At 45.9% G+C, this 14,320-nt stretch overlaps 1 protein-coding gene across 1 annotated transcript in view; it reads left to right on the top strand.

Annotated features, from left to right (window-relative positions):
* The window catches only part of LOC112236018 (zinc finger protein 704), a 45,065-nt gene extending 39,945 nt beyond the window's left edge, over positions 1–5,120 (top strand). Inside the window, exons 8-9 of the mRNA XM_042309979.1 lie at positions 224–1,134; positions 3,988–5,120. Of these exons, the coding sequence (XP_042165913.1) occupies positions 224–338 (115 nt within the window). The 3' untranslated portion in view covers positions 339–1,134; positions 3,988–5,120. The remainder of the gene's footprint in view (positions 1–223; positions 1,135–3,987) is intronic.
* Positions 5,121–14,320: the final 9,200 nt, after the last annotated feature.

Genomic DNA, 14,320 nt, shown 5'->3' with positions numbered 1-14,320 from the left:
ACTTTGGGCATCCTGAAGTCACAGGAAATCCTATGTTGTATCCACATTCAGAGAGAGCAACCATGTCCTGTTTAAGAATTAAACAAACTAGCAGATTACCATTATTTATGTTTTCTTCACATAAACTAAATCAACAATTTTAGATGTTGTTTTGTCTATCATTATAAACCAAGTCAAAGATAACAACCGTATTTGACCATATCCTCATCTCGCCCCTCTCCAGTCGTAAGTCCCGTGGCGAGGGTAAGAAGTGTCGCAAAGTGTACGGGATGGAGAACAGGGACATGTGGTGCACTGCCTGCCGATGGAAGAAAGCCTGCCAGAGATTTACTGACTGATTTACTGACTGAACCAACCAAGTAACCAACCGACCAACCGCTGTGCTGCATGCCCTTCGCCATGGAAATCAGGGGTGTTCCTTCCTATTCCCTTCCTAAGCATGCGTTAACGTAACTCCATTCCAACCCGACCCCTCCCTAACCCGACTGTCTATCAGAACCAACAGGATGGAGCCTACAGCTGTCCTGAGTAAATCCCAAGTTAACTCTAGTTCCCTCCCACTTCCAACCTCGGAAGCAACAACCAACACGCAGCTCCAGCTCTAAAGATGACGACAACATCAAAATAACTCTGCTTTTTATATGTTCAGTTTGTTGTCTCTCTTCTTTCTATGTTTTGAAAAACAAAAAGCATCTCTGATTTTTTTTTTTTTTTAAAGGAACATTCGTCAGGCCAGAAGGGACCAGAAAACAGGCTTCCTTTGTCCATAAAATTCTTCTCTTTTTTTTCAGAGAAGACTGGACATTTTGTTTTATCTTTGGGAGAATCAAAAGAGAGGAGGGGAAAGATCCTTCTTTCCTCAGTCCCTTTCTCTCTGTTCTATCCTGTACAGTCCGGATATCTACTCCCTCTCTCCTCCGTCGTCACCCCAGGGAATGGATCTTGTGTCTGGACTCGGGAGGGATCGATAGCACCCCCTGGTGGGGGAAAATGGATCAATTCCAAAACAAATACAAATACCCAGTCAGGGTGCTGAACAGACTAACATTGCCAGCTGCAACAAGCCCCACACCACAACGCCGCAAGCAATTCAACACACAGCAACACAGGACAACACAGTTTTCTATCTCAAATGTAATGTATATCTATCTATCCCTCCATCTATCCTATCTATCTATCTATCAGATATGTCTATCTGTCTGTCTCTATCTGTCTATCTCTGTCCCTGTCCCTCTGTCTATCTCTCCATCTATCCTATCTATCTATCAGATATGTCTATCTGTCTGTCTCTATCTGTCTGTCTCTGTCCCTGTCCCTCTGTCTATCTCTCCATCTATCCTATCTATCTATCAGATATGTCTATCTGTCTGTCTCTATCTGTCTGTCTCTGTCCCTGTCCCTCTGTCTATCTCTCCATCTATCCTATCTATCTATCAGATATGTCTATCTGTCTGTCTCTATCTGTCTGTCTCTGTCCCTGTCCCTCTGTCTATCTCTCCAGTTTACTGAAGCTATTAAGGGACATTTTCTTTCAGGGATTGTCAATCAACAGAAAGCCAGCAGCTCACATTTAAATATAGTTATTTACAATGAGGGTTTTGGTCACATGATATCTACTTGCAACCAAAAGGTTTGTTTTGTTGGTGGTTTTTTTTATATGCCATTTTCTTTAATGTTGTTGTTTCTCGGTATCTATTCTTCTTGGTGTTTTGAAACTCCAATGTTACAGCGCTCCGACACGCTTTGGGCTGAAACAACCAAGCAGCAGACGACTAGTCCGTAAAACCCTCCTCCACACCCCATCTTCCATCAGGAATTTGAACTAACGTTTTGTTTACGGGCGCTATACTTTACCAAAGCCCCAAGATGGAGGGTCTGCTCAATACCAAAATTGAGTGAGGTGAATGAGCACTTGTAAAGGCAGTCTCAGTGGATGATCTTGTGTTGAGGTAGGGTTAACATCTCTCTCTCTCTCACGCTACTCTGTCCTGTGTTGACCTTCCAGGTTGATGGGAGAAATGATGGTAAAGTAGTGGTAGTAACACCATGCTGTGGCCGGGCCAGCCTAGGCCTGCCCACTAGGCCCTGGGCTGTTACACCTAGAGGTGGGAAAAGGCTGAGGGAATATATAGCACTCCAATATCTCTCTCTCTCTCCCTCTATATCTCCCTCTCTCTCCCTCCACATATCCCTCTCTCGCTCTCTCTCTCCCTCTACATCTCTCTCTCTCCCTCTACATCTCTCTCTCTCCTTCTACATCTCTCTCTCCCTCTCTCTACATTAATTTCTCTCTCTCTCTACATTAATCTCTCTTTCTCTACATTAATATCTATTTCTCTCTACATTAATCTCTCCCTCTCTCTACATTAATCTCTCTCGCTCTCTACATTAATCTCTCTCGCTCTCTACATTAATCTCTTTCTCTCTACATTAATATCTCTTTCTCTCTACATTAATCTCTCTCTCGCTCTACCTACATCTCTCTCTCTCCCTCTACATCTCTCTCTCTCCCTCTACATTAATATCCCTTTCTCTCTACATTAATCTCTCCCTCTCTCTACATTAATATCTCTTTCTCTCTACATTAATATCTATTTCTCTCTACATTAATCTCTCTCTCTCTCTACATTAATCTCTCTCTCTCGCTCTACCTACATCTCTCTCTCTCTCTACATTAATATCTCTTTCTCTCTACATTAATCTCTCTCTCTCGCTCTACCTACGTCTCTCTCTCTCTCCCTATACATCTCTATCTCTCCAATTGGGCAGGGAAAGCAATCTTTCTCTCTCTCTGGACTAAAGTATTCAGAAGCTCTGTGATAGGTTTAACTGTGTGATTGACAGGTGGCAGAGGCCAACACACTGGTGCAGCTAGCTGATTGGTTTTGTTGACTTGTCTAACTCCACCCACTTCCTCTTGATGAGACCAGCCACCTGGTTGGCTGGGACACAGGAAGCTAAGTCAAATGGTTTATTCATTTTGAAAGTGACGTTACTGCACTATGCTTTTAAATCCATGCTGAGGAGTATGCAAGGGCGCATTTCGGGAGAAGTGTGGAGAATCGGGACGTTGCCTAATACTCTTATATGAAGGGCAATATAACAAGGGTTAAAGGTCAAAGAAGTACACACACACACACACACACAGTCCAGCACCAGCTATATAAACACACTATTATACAGTACCCACTCTGTTCACAACCCAGCTTCCTCCTCACCTCGATTATACTGCATAGGACTATCCTTTATTTTATTTCAACACTTTTCTATTTTTGGTCTTCTATTCGTACGTTTATGTAGATGGAGCTCTGATTCAATTGTTTATTAAGCTAAATGTTCTCCACTTTAAAGCTAAACAATTTATCCAACACTCAATGATTAAGAGAGGTTCAGTCAGAAGCGAAGAAGGGCGACAATAATTTATGTGTTGTATCATTCATTCACCTGTAAGCTAAACCTATGTTGTGAACATGGTATGACCTGGGTCTCGTTCATTCACCTGTAAGCTAAACCTATGTTGTGAACATGGTATGACCTGGGTCTCGTTCATTCACCTGTAAGCTAAACCTATGTTGTGAACATGGTATGACCTGGGCCTCGTTCATTCACCTGTAAGCTAAACCTATGTTGTGAACATGGTATGACCTGGGTCTCGTTCATTCACCTGTAAGCTAAACCTATGTTGTGAACATGGTATGACCTGGGCCTCGTTCATTCACCTGTAAGCTAAACCTATGTTGTGAACATGGTATGACCTGGGTCTCGTTCATTCACCTGTAAGCTAAACCTATGTTGTGAACATGGTATGACCTGGGTCTCATTCAGTGCCATTGTATTATGATGTGGACATCTGGTTGTTTAGAGAGAAATCTATATATACTTAAAGAGTACATGTTTAAATCTAAAGTGAAAGAGATGGATCTGGCTGTTGTTTTTTCTACTATTTTGCATTTATGAATGACTATTATATGTTGTTTTTATGTTCAGCTGAAAGAAGACAGTGGATGCTGTAATCGTGTCATTCTGAGGAGAATTCTTTCATTCTGAAACCAAGGAATGCTTGTTTTGTTACATAGCACCAGAACTCCACAGCACCAGAACTCCACAGCACCAGCACTCCACAGCACCAGAACTCCACAGCACCAGCACTCCACAGCACCAGCACTCCACAGCACCAGCACTCCACAGCACCAGAACTCCACAGCACCAGAACTCCACAGCACCAGAACTCCACAGTCACCTAAATACACACACACACACAGTAACCCTTTATAATATCTGGAAGTGTAGTTTAGCAGCTCCAACCTGACAGCTCGCTCTGTGTGTGAGAGCGTGAGTGAGCTCTTCGGCTTGTCTGGCCCAATGATGTATATAAACTCTGGATGACTGACAGGGGGCGCTGTATTGAAGCCATCTTGGTATTCCTCCATTGTAAAAATAAATACATGTAAAAATGTTACTGTCCTCACTACAACAAAAAATACTTAAATACATGTCATTTTGTCCTTTGCATTTAATTGAAATACTGTAGAATTCCACTCATTCCTATGGAGGACTGATCTTACTGGAGAGTGGCAATATGGCCGACCACTGGCTTCAAAGCCTCTCATTGGCTAATACATGGCACCAGCAATCCAGGGTTTTTATGCCCCCCCCATCCTCGCCTCCTCCTGTTAAAAACAGTTTGTTATGAAATGACAGGACGGGCAACGTTGAAGCTACAGGAGTCCAGCCACCCGGGATTCTGTTGTTTTAACGTTTACCGTTGATGTTTTGTTTGTTGTCAACGTTCTCTCTCTCTGGTATCTAATGGTGATGCCTTGTTTACCTCACTGTGGTGCTTTTTAACATTTTTGTTTAATAAACGCTATCCCCGTTTATAGAAATATCATTCAAGAAATATCATTCTAGATTATTTTTTCTATGTCTCCGTTGTTGTGTGTAGATTGTCTGCCCGAGAGGTGCTGTGCACTCCGTTAGCAGGGAACGCAGTGGGGGGGGGGGTCTATTCTGGTCCAATAAGGTTTCACTATAATGCCCTTTTATATGTCCATGCTGTTACACTGTAGTAGAACATGAAAATAAAAAAACAACTGCCTCAAGACAAGTTCTTGTCTCAACAGAGAACACTGTCGTCTTTCTCTGCCCCTCTGGTTTACTGTGTTGTAGGTTATTTCTGTGGTTTACTGTGTTGTAGATTATTTCTCTGGTTTACTGTGTTGTAGGTTATTTCTCTGGTTTACTGTGTTGTAGGTTATTTCTCTGGTTTACTGTGTTGTAGGTTATTTCTCTGGTTTACTGTGTTGTAGGTTATTTCTCTGGTTTACTGTGTTGTAGGTTATTTCTCTGGTTTACTGTGTTGTAGGTTATTTCTCTGGTTTACTGTGTTGTAGGTTATTTCTCTGGTTTACTGTGTTGTAGGTTATTTCTCTGGTTTACTGTGTGTTGTAGGTTATTTCTGTGGTTTACTGTGTTGTAGGTTATTTCTCTGGTTTACTGTGTTGTAGGTTATTTCTCTGGTTTACTGTGTTGTAGGTTATTTCTGTGGTTTACTGTGTTGTAGGTTATTTCTCTGGTTTACTGTGTTGTAGGTTATTTCTGTGGTTTACTGTGTGTTGTAGGTTATTTCTCTGGTTTACTGTGTTGTAGGTTATTTCTCTGGTTTACTGTGTTGTAGGTTATTTCTGTGGTTTACTGTGTTGTAGGTTATTTCTCTGGTTTACTGTGTTGTAGGTTATTTCTCTGGTTTACTGTGTTGTAGGTTATTTCTCTGGTTTACTGTGTTGTAGGTTATTTCTCTGGTTTACTGTGTTGTAGGTTATTTCTGTGGTTTACTGTGTTGTAGGTTATTTCTCTGGTTTACTGTGTTGTAGGTTATTTCTCTGGTTTACTGTGTTGTAGGTTATTTCTCTGGTTTACTGTGTTGTAGGTTATTTCTCTGGTTTACTGTGTTGTAGGTTATTTCTCTGGTTTACTGTGTTGTAGGTTATTTCTCTGGTTTACTGTGTTGTAGGTTATTTCTCTGGTTTACTGTGTTGTAGGTTATTTCTCTGGTTTACTGTGTTGTAGGTTATTTCTCTGGTTTACTGTGTTGTAGGTTATTTCTCTGGTTTACTGTGTTGTAGGTTATTTCTCTGGTTTACTGTGTTGTAGGTTATTTCTGTGGTTTACTGTGTTGTAGGTTATTTCTCTGGTTTACTGTGTTGTAGGTTATTTCTCTGGTTTACTGTGTTGTAGGTTATTTCTCTGGTTTACTGTGTTGTAGGTTATTTCTCTGGTTTACTGTGTTGTAGGTTATTTCTGTGGTTTACTGTGTGTTGTAGGTTATTTCTCTGGTTTACTGTGTTGTAGGTTATTTCAGTGGTTTACTGTGTGTTGTAGGTTATTTCTCTGGTTTACTGTGTTGTAGGTTATTTCTCTGGTTTACTGTGTTGTAGGTTATTTCTCTGGTTTACTGTGTTGTAGGTTATTTCTCTGGTTTACTGTGTTGTAGGTTATTTCTCTGGTTTACTGTGTTGTAGGTTATTTCTCTGGTTTACTGTGTTGTAGGTTATTTCTGTGGTTTACTGTGTTGTAGGTTATTTCTCTGGTTTACTGTGTTGTAGGTTATTTCTGTGGTTTACTGTGTGTTGTAGGTTATTTCTCTGGTTTACTGTGTTGTAGGTTATTTCTCTGGTTTACTGTGTGTTGTAGGTTATTTCTCTGGTTTACTGTGTTGTAGGTTATTTCTCTGGTTTACTGTGTGTGTTGTAGGTTATTTCTCTGGTTTACTGTGTTGTAGGTTATTTCTGTGGATATCAACCGACCACGTTCCATTTCTAACAGATATAGTACTGAACAGAAAGGGGAAATATATAAGCTAAAATGTTGTTTACATGTAATAGTTAATATCTTTACACCTATTATATATCTAGCTACAGTCTTATTGAGCGAAGGCAGGTTTGAACTCAGTTCTTGTATAAAGTGTACACCCACCCTATCAGCCTACATCACCTTGTCTCTCTGAAACGTGAATACCTTTCAGCTAGTTCTGAGTAACTGTGTTTAACCATCATGCTACTCAATAACCTAGGGTATGTGGTTCACCTGATTTCCCTAAAGGTGTCAGGATCAATGATATATCATCCATTATTTACATCGGTCAGTGTAACAGAACAGAGCTGGATGAATGGAACTGGGGGAACAGCAGAACAGACCTGGATGAATGGGACCTGGGGGAACAACAGAACAGAACAGAGCTGGATGAATGGAACTTTCTCCTTTCTGTCCCTAGCTCCGTCCCTCTCTCCTTTCTGTCCCTTGCTCCGTCCCTCTCTCCTTTCTGTCCCTAGCTCCGTCCCTCTGTCCTTTCTGTCCCTTGCTCCATCCATCTCTCCTTTCTTTCCCTTGCTCCGTCCCTCTCTCCTTTCTGTCCCTTGCTCCGTCCCTCTCTCCCCTGTCCCTAGCTCCGTCCCTCTCTCCTTTCTGTCCCTTGCTCCGTCCCTCTCTCCTTTCTGTCCCTTGCTCCGTCCCTCTCTCCTTTCTGTCCCTTGCTCCGTCCCTCTCTCCTTTCTGTCCCTAGCTCCATCCCTCTCTCCTCTGTCCCTAGCTCCATCCCTCTCTCCTTTCTGTCCCTTGCTCTGTCCATCTCTCCTCTGTCCCTAGCACCGTCCCTCTCTTCTCTGTCCCTAGCTCCATCCCTCTCTCCTCCGTTCCTCTCTCCCCTGTCCCTAGCTCCGTCCCTCTCTCCTCTGTCCCTAGCTCCATCCCTCTCTCCTTTCTGTCCCTTGCTCCGTCCCTCTCTCCTCTGTCCCTAGCACCATCCCTCTCTCCTCCGTCCCTCTTTCCTCTGTCCCTAGCACCGTCCCTCTCTCCTCTGTCCCAAGCTCCATCCCTCTCTCCTCCGTCCCTCTTTCCTCTGTCCCTAGCACCGTCCCTCTCTCCTCTGTCCCGAGCTCCATCCCTCTCTCCTCTGTCCCAAGCTCCATGCCTCTCTCCTCTGTCCCTAGCTCCATCCCTCTCTCCTCCGTCCCTCTTTCCTCTGTCCCTAGCACTGTCCCTCTCTCCTCTGTCCCTAGCTCCATCCCTCTCTCCTCTGTCCCTAGCTCCGTCCCTCTCTGTCCCTAGCTCCATCCCTCTCTCCTCTGTCCCTAGCTCCATCCCTCCCTCCTCTGTCCCTAGCTCCATCCCTCTCTCCTCTGTCCCTAGCTCCATCCCTCTCTCCTCTGTCCCTAGCTCCATCCCTCCCTCCTCTGTCCCAAGCTCCATCCCTCTCTCCTCTTTCCCTAGCTCCATCCCTCCCTCCTCTGTCCCAAGCTCCGTCCCTCTCCTCAATCCCTCCCTGCTCTGCCCCCAGCTCCATCCCTCTCCTCCATCCCTCTCCTCCATCCCTCCCTGCTCTGCCCCCAGCTCCGTCCCTCTCCTCCATCCCTCCCTCCTCTGTCCCTAGCACCGTCCCTCTGTCCCTAGCACCGTCCCTCTCTCCTCTGTCCCTAGCTCCATCCCTCTCTCCTCTGTCCCTAGCTCCATCCCTCCCTCCTCTGTCCCTAGCTCTATCCCTCCCTCCTCTGTCCCTAGCTCCATCCCTCCCTCCTCTGTTCCTAGCTCCGTCCCTCCCTCCTCTGTCCCTAGCTCCATCCATCCCTCCTCTGTCCCTAGCTCCGTCCCTCCCTCCTCTGTCCCTAGTACCGTCCCTGTCTCCTCTGTCCCCAGCTCCGTCCCTCTCCTCAATCCCTCCCTGCTCTACCCCAGCTCCATCCCTCTCCTCCATCCCTCTCCTCCATCCCTCCCTGCTCTGCCCCCAGCTCCGTCCCTCTCCTCCATCCCTCCCTCCTCTGTCCCTAGCTCCGTCCCTCCCTCCTCTGTCCCTAGTACCGTCCCTGTCTCCTCTGTCCCCAGCTCTGTCCCTCTCCTCAATCCCTCCCTGCTCTGCCCCCAGCTCCGTCCCTCTCCTCCATCCCTCCCTCCTCTGTCCCCAGCTCTGTCCCTCTCCTCAATCCCTCCCTGCTCTGCCCCCAGCTCCGTCCCTCTCCTCCATCCCTCCCTGCTCTGCCCCAGCTCCATCCCTCTCCTCAATCCCTCCCTGCTCTGCCCCCAGCTCCATCCCTCTCCTCCATCCCTCCCTGCTCTGTCCCCAGCTCCATCCCTCTCCTCCATCCCTCCCTGCTCTGCCCCCAGCTCCATCCCTCCCTGCTCTGCCCCCAGCTCCATCCCTCTCCTCCATCCCTCCCTGCTCTGCCACCAGCTCCATCCCTCTCCTCCATCCCTCCCTGCTCTGCCCCCAGCTCCATCCCTCCTCCTCCATCCCTCCCTGCTCTGCCCCCAGCTCCGTCCCTCTCCTCCATCCCTCTCCTCCATCCCTCCCTGCTCTTCCCCCAGCTCCGTCCCTCTCCTCCATCCCTCCCTGCTCTGTCCCCAGCTCCGCCCCCAGCTCCGTCCCTCTCCTCCATCCCTCCCTGCTCTGCCCCCAGCTCCGCCCCTCTCCTCAATCCCTCCCAGCTCTGCCCCCAGCTCCGCCCCTCTCCTCAAGCCCTCCCAGCTCCGCCCCCAGCTCCGCCCCTCTCCTCAATCCCCCCCAGCTCCGCCCCTCTCTCCTCTGCGCCCTTGTTCCTCTGACAGTGGTCTCATTGTGCTCTTCAGAGGCACCGCTCAACAATAAGCTAACGGCAGGTGGGCTGGGCTGAACAGAGACCCACTGCACTGGTACAATACTGTGTGTATGTGTCTTGGTTAAATGGACCGTAAAGCAATGAGGAGAGGATTTATCAGCCACACGCACACACAGCAGGACTTTATAATAAAAGAATTCATTTAAAAAGTTGTATTTTTCATGAATTTAAATAAATAAAACACAAGATGACCACCTGTATCAATCACAAAAGTACAAAAGCTATTTGGGAGAGAGTTAAGAGAATAGTCATGGGAATGTGGTTTGCATTGTACGAACCCAACAAAAGGTCAATAACGACACATTCCAACAGCTAACAGGGCTTCCACCAACAAACCATGAGAGCGTTTCCATGGTGCCTGCACTTGACGAACAGGTTATGTCTGTCTGGTCCCTCCCACTCTGTTAGTGGGGTTGGACACTATTGTTGTGTTCTGGGGTTTGGGGAGTGGGGGCTGTCACTCTGAACGCTTTCAGGAATGTTAAGTCATGTGAAACAGGATGGTTCTTCATGGGAACCTGGAGTGTGACTGTGCCTTGATGAGTTTGGGATGGATGGGGACGATGGATGAGTAGAAACACAGCTATGATGGAATGTCTTCAGTGTCGGCTAGTCTTGAGTTCTGTCTATTCCTTCTATTATTAAAATGACGTGTGAGTTCAGGGGACCCTTTCGGCTAGAGTGACTGATTCCTTTCTCTTGTTCTAGGACATTTAGAAGGACAAGGAGGGAGTGACTTTTCACATCTTCACGTGTTCTTTATAAACGGTTTTCGATCCGTGATCCTTTTTTAAATTCTGCCTTTATGAAACATGTATTTCCCCTTGAATGAGGGCTTGTTTTTAACATGAAGAATCACAATCATGATGGCAAAAGGTTGACTATATAATAGGTATGGTTAGGAAATCAGTAACACTTCTTTCAAATGTGTTGAATCTGTACAATGACCCGTCCTATTCAGACTCAACAATACAACTACTGCACCAAAAGAAGAGTGCAGGTACAGGTGTTCATTGTATCTTCCAATTGCTCACACCAAACCATTCCTCTGTGACAGCCACAGTCCAGCCACAGTCCAGCCACAGTCTAGCAGCATTTCGATCAGACCAACTAATGTGATCCAGAATACGACACCTCAGCCCTCCCAACTAGCAGCTCCAAACTAGGAGCATATATTAGTGGATCTCACCTTCTAGTCGTTGCACAACTACTTGTTTTCTTCACAGCAAAGGAGAGACCAAATGGAGACTGAGCATCTCCTTCAGTGTAAATGGATAATCTCATCTCCCTGTCCTTTACCCGTCCTTTACCTGTCCATTACCTGTCCATTACCAGTCCTTTACCTGTCCATTACCCGTCCTTTACCTGTCCATTACCTGTCCATTACCAGTCCTTTACCTGTCCATTACCTGTCCATTACCAGTCCTTTACCTGTCCATTACCCGTCCTTTACCTGTCCTTTACCCGTCCTTTACCTGTCCATTACCTGTCCTTTACCTGTCCATTACCTGTCCTTCACCTGCAGCTATAACCATGTTAACCTCAACCAACTCAATGACTGTCACACTGGATGTGGACAATTTTCCAATAGGGCCATAAACTCCATGATTACCTACTGTATTTAAACAAACTCCATGATTATGTACTGTATTTAAACATACTCCATGATTATGTACTGTATTTCTACAAACTCCATGATTATCTACTGTATTTAAACAAACTCCATGATTATCTACTGTATTTAAACAAACTCCATGATTATGTACTGTATTTCTACAAACTCCATGATTATCTACTGTATTTAAACAAACTCCATGATTATCTACTGTATTTCTACAAACTCCATGATTATCTACATGTATTTAAACAAACTCCATGATTATCTACTGTATTTAAACATACTCCATGATTATCTACTGTATTTCTACAAACTCCATGATTATCTACTGTATTTCTACAAACTCCATGATTATCTACTGTATTTCTACATACTGCATGTGCATGCAAAACTTTAAGATAAATGTACTTATAAATGTGTATATTATTGTGTTGTTGTGTCCTTGCAGAGGGCAAGCAGGCTGACATTCAAAATTCCTCCAAAGTCTCCTTGTCTGTGAGAGATTTCCATGGTTCTCAAAACGTCACTCCGGGGTAAGCCTACACCAAACACAGCCCTTATTGGATATACCCTGATGAAGACAGCCTGGCTGTCAACGTTGGTAATTACATTTTTCATCTGAGTGCATCTGAGCTCCTAGAGTGTAGAGTGCATCTGAGCTCCTAGAGTGTAGAGTGCATCTGAGCTCCTAGAGTGTAGAGTGCATCTGAGCTCCTAGAGTGTGCGGCTCTCTTTTATTTTATTTTCAAGTTTTCTACTCCGCTAGCCAGCACCTCACCTAAATAGGTGTGCGTTTGTTTTTCTTCTGGAAAAACTATTGGAACCATTTCCCTGTTTGACCGCTAGGTTTTTATTTTGTTCTCTCTCCCTCTCTGTCTGTCTGTCTCTCTCTCGCTTGTGCCCACTTGTTCTCTCTCTCATCTCTCGCCCACTTCTCTCTCTCTCTCTCTCTCTCTCTCTCTCTCTCTCTCTCTCTCTCTCAATTCAATTCAATTCAATTGAAGGGCTTTATTGGCATGGGAAACATGTGTTAACATTGCCAAAGCAAGTGAGGTAGATAATATATGAAGTGAAATAAACAATAAAAATTAATAGTAAACATCACACATACAGAAGTTTCAAAACAATAAAGACATTACAAATGTCATATTATATATATATTCAGTGTTTTAACAATGTCTCTCTCTCTCTGTGTGTAGAGTGGGTTGGTTACTTCTCTGAGACCCTGTTGGTTGGGTGTGATTGGCAGGTCAGATTAATAGAAGTAGTGTGCTACATTTTACAGCTGTCCAGGCCAACCAGATCTGGGTTTAGAGCCAGCCAGAGAGTTCTGTTGGTCCTCTCTCTCCCTCCCCCTCTCTGTCTCTCTCCCTCGGTCTCTCTCTCCCTCTCCCTCTGTCCCTCTCTCTCTCCCGCTCTCTCCCCCCTCTCTCTGTCTCTCTCCCTCGGTCTCTCTCTCGCTCCCTCTCTGCCTCTATCTCCCTCCCCCTCCCTCTCCCTCTCTCCCTCGGTCTCTCTCTCTCTCCCCGCTCTGTCCCTCTGTCTCTCTCTCTCTCCCTCTGTCTCTCCCTCTCCGTCTGTCCCTCTCTCCCTCTGTCTCTCTCTCTCGCTCCCTCTGTCCCTCTCTCTCTCCCCCTCTGTCCCTCTGTCCCTCTGTCTCTCTCTCTCTCTCTCTCTCTCTGTCTCTCCCTCTCCGTCTGTCCCTCTCTCCCTCTGTCTCTCTCTCTCTCCCTCTGTCCCTCTGTCTCTCTCTCTCTCTCCCTCTGCCCCTCTGTCCCTCTGTCTCTCTCTCTCTCTCCCGCTCTGTCCCTCTGTCTCTCTCCCACTCTCTCCCTCCCCGTCTCTGTCTCTCTCCCTCTCTGTCCCTCTGGCACCATCCTAACAATAGCAGCATGTGTACCTATCTTTTATAGTACATGGCTGAATTACTCCAATAAAACCAATATGGATACAGTAAAAAATGGCAGATTGATGCATTGCTGATGGTTAAGCTAAGCTGGCACACGCCCAGGATATAAAATGGGCCATTATTTTATTCTATGACTCTTCTAAGAGGACATAACCAACTGGCCAGCAGGGCACAGAGCTAGCTAAGTGACTACAGTACCTGCTAGCTAAGTGACGCTAGCTAAGTGACTACAGTACCTGCTAGCTAAGTGGCTACAGTACCTGCTAGCTAAGTGGCTACAGTACCTGCTAGCTAAGTGGTTACAGTACCTGCTAGCTAAGTGACTATAGTACCTGCTAGCTAAGTGACTACAGTACCTGCTAGCTAAGTGACGCTAGCTAAGTGACTACAGTACCTGCTAGCTAAGTGACTATAGTACCTGCTAGCTAAGTGACTACAGTACCTGCTAGCTAAGTGACTACAGTACCTGCTAGCTAAGTGACTACAGTACCTGCTAGATAAGTGACTACAGTACCTGCTAGCTAAGGGATGCTAGCTAAGTGGCTACAGTACCTGCGAGCTAGGTGACTACAGTACCTGCTAGCTAAGTGACTACAGTACCTGCTAGCTAAGTGACTACAGTACCTGCTAGCTAAGTGACTACAGTACCTGCTAGATAAGTGACTACAGTACCTGCTAGCTAAGGGATGCTAGCAAAGTGGCTACAGTACATGCGAGCTAGGTGACTACAGACTCACACTCAAGGCATGGAGGTGTATCGTGTGTACGTTAAGTCGGTTAAACCTATGGACTAGACTCACATTGGTGGATGCATTTTAAGCCACAGGCGTTGTATGGATGCCTTGGCGTGGTGTGGCTATCGTGTGTGTGTGTGTGTGTGTGTGTGTGTGTGTGTGTGTGTGTGTGTGTGTGTGTGTGTGTGTGTGTGTGTGTGTGTGTGTGTGTGTGTGTGTGTGTGTGTGTGTGTGTGGGGGGGCTACAGAAAGCGAGCCTTGTGGAGGCAGGGGTTATCTGGGCTCCTCACACGCTGTGGGCTCGTCTGCTGGTCCCTGAGGAGAGGAGAGGAGAGGAGCTGCTGGCTGCATATGTTTAAGGCACTCAAGCAGGAAGACACAGAGGCTGTTTACACAGGGAGCCCAATATCTT

Source organism: Oncorhynchus tshawytscha, linkage group LG31 (assembly GCF_018296145.1).
Source record: "Oncorhynchus tshawytscha isolate Ot180627B linkage group LG31, Otsh_v2.0, whole genome shotgun sequence".
NCBI lineage: Eukaryota > Metazoa > Chordata > Actinopteri > Salmoniformes > Salmonidae > Oncorhynchus > Oncorhynchus tshawytscha.
This window is presented reverse-complemented; position numbering and strand designations above follow the sequence as displayed.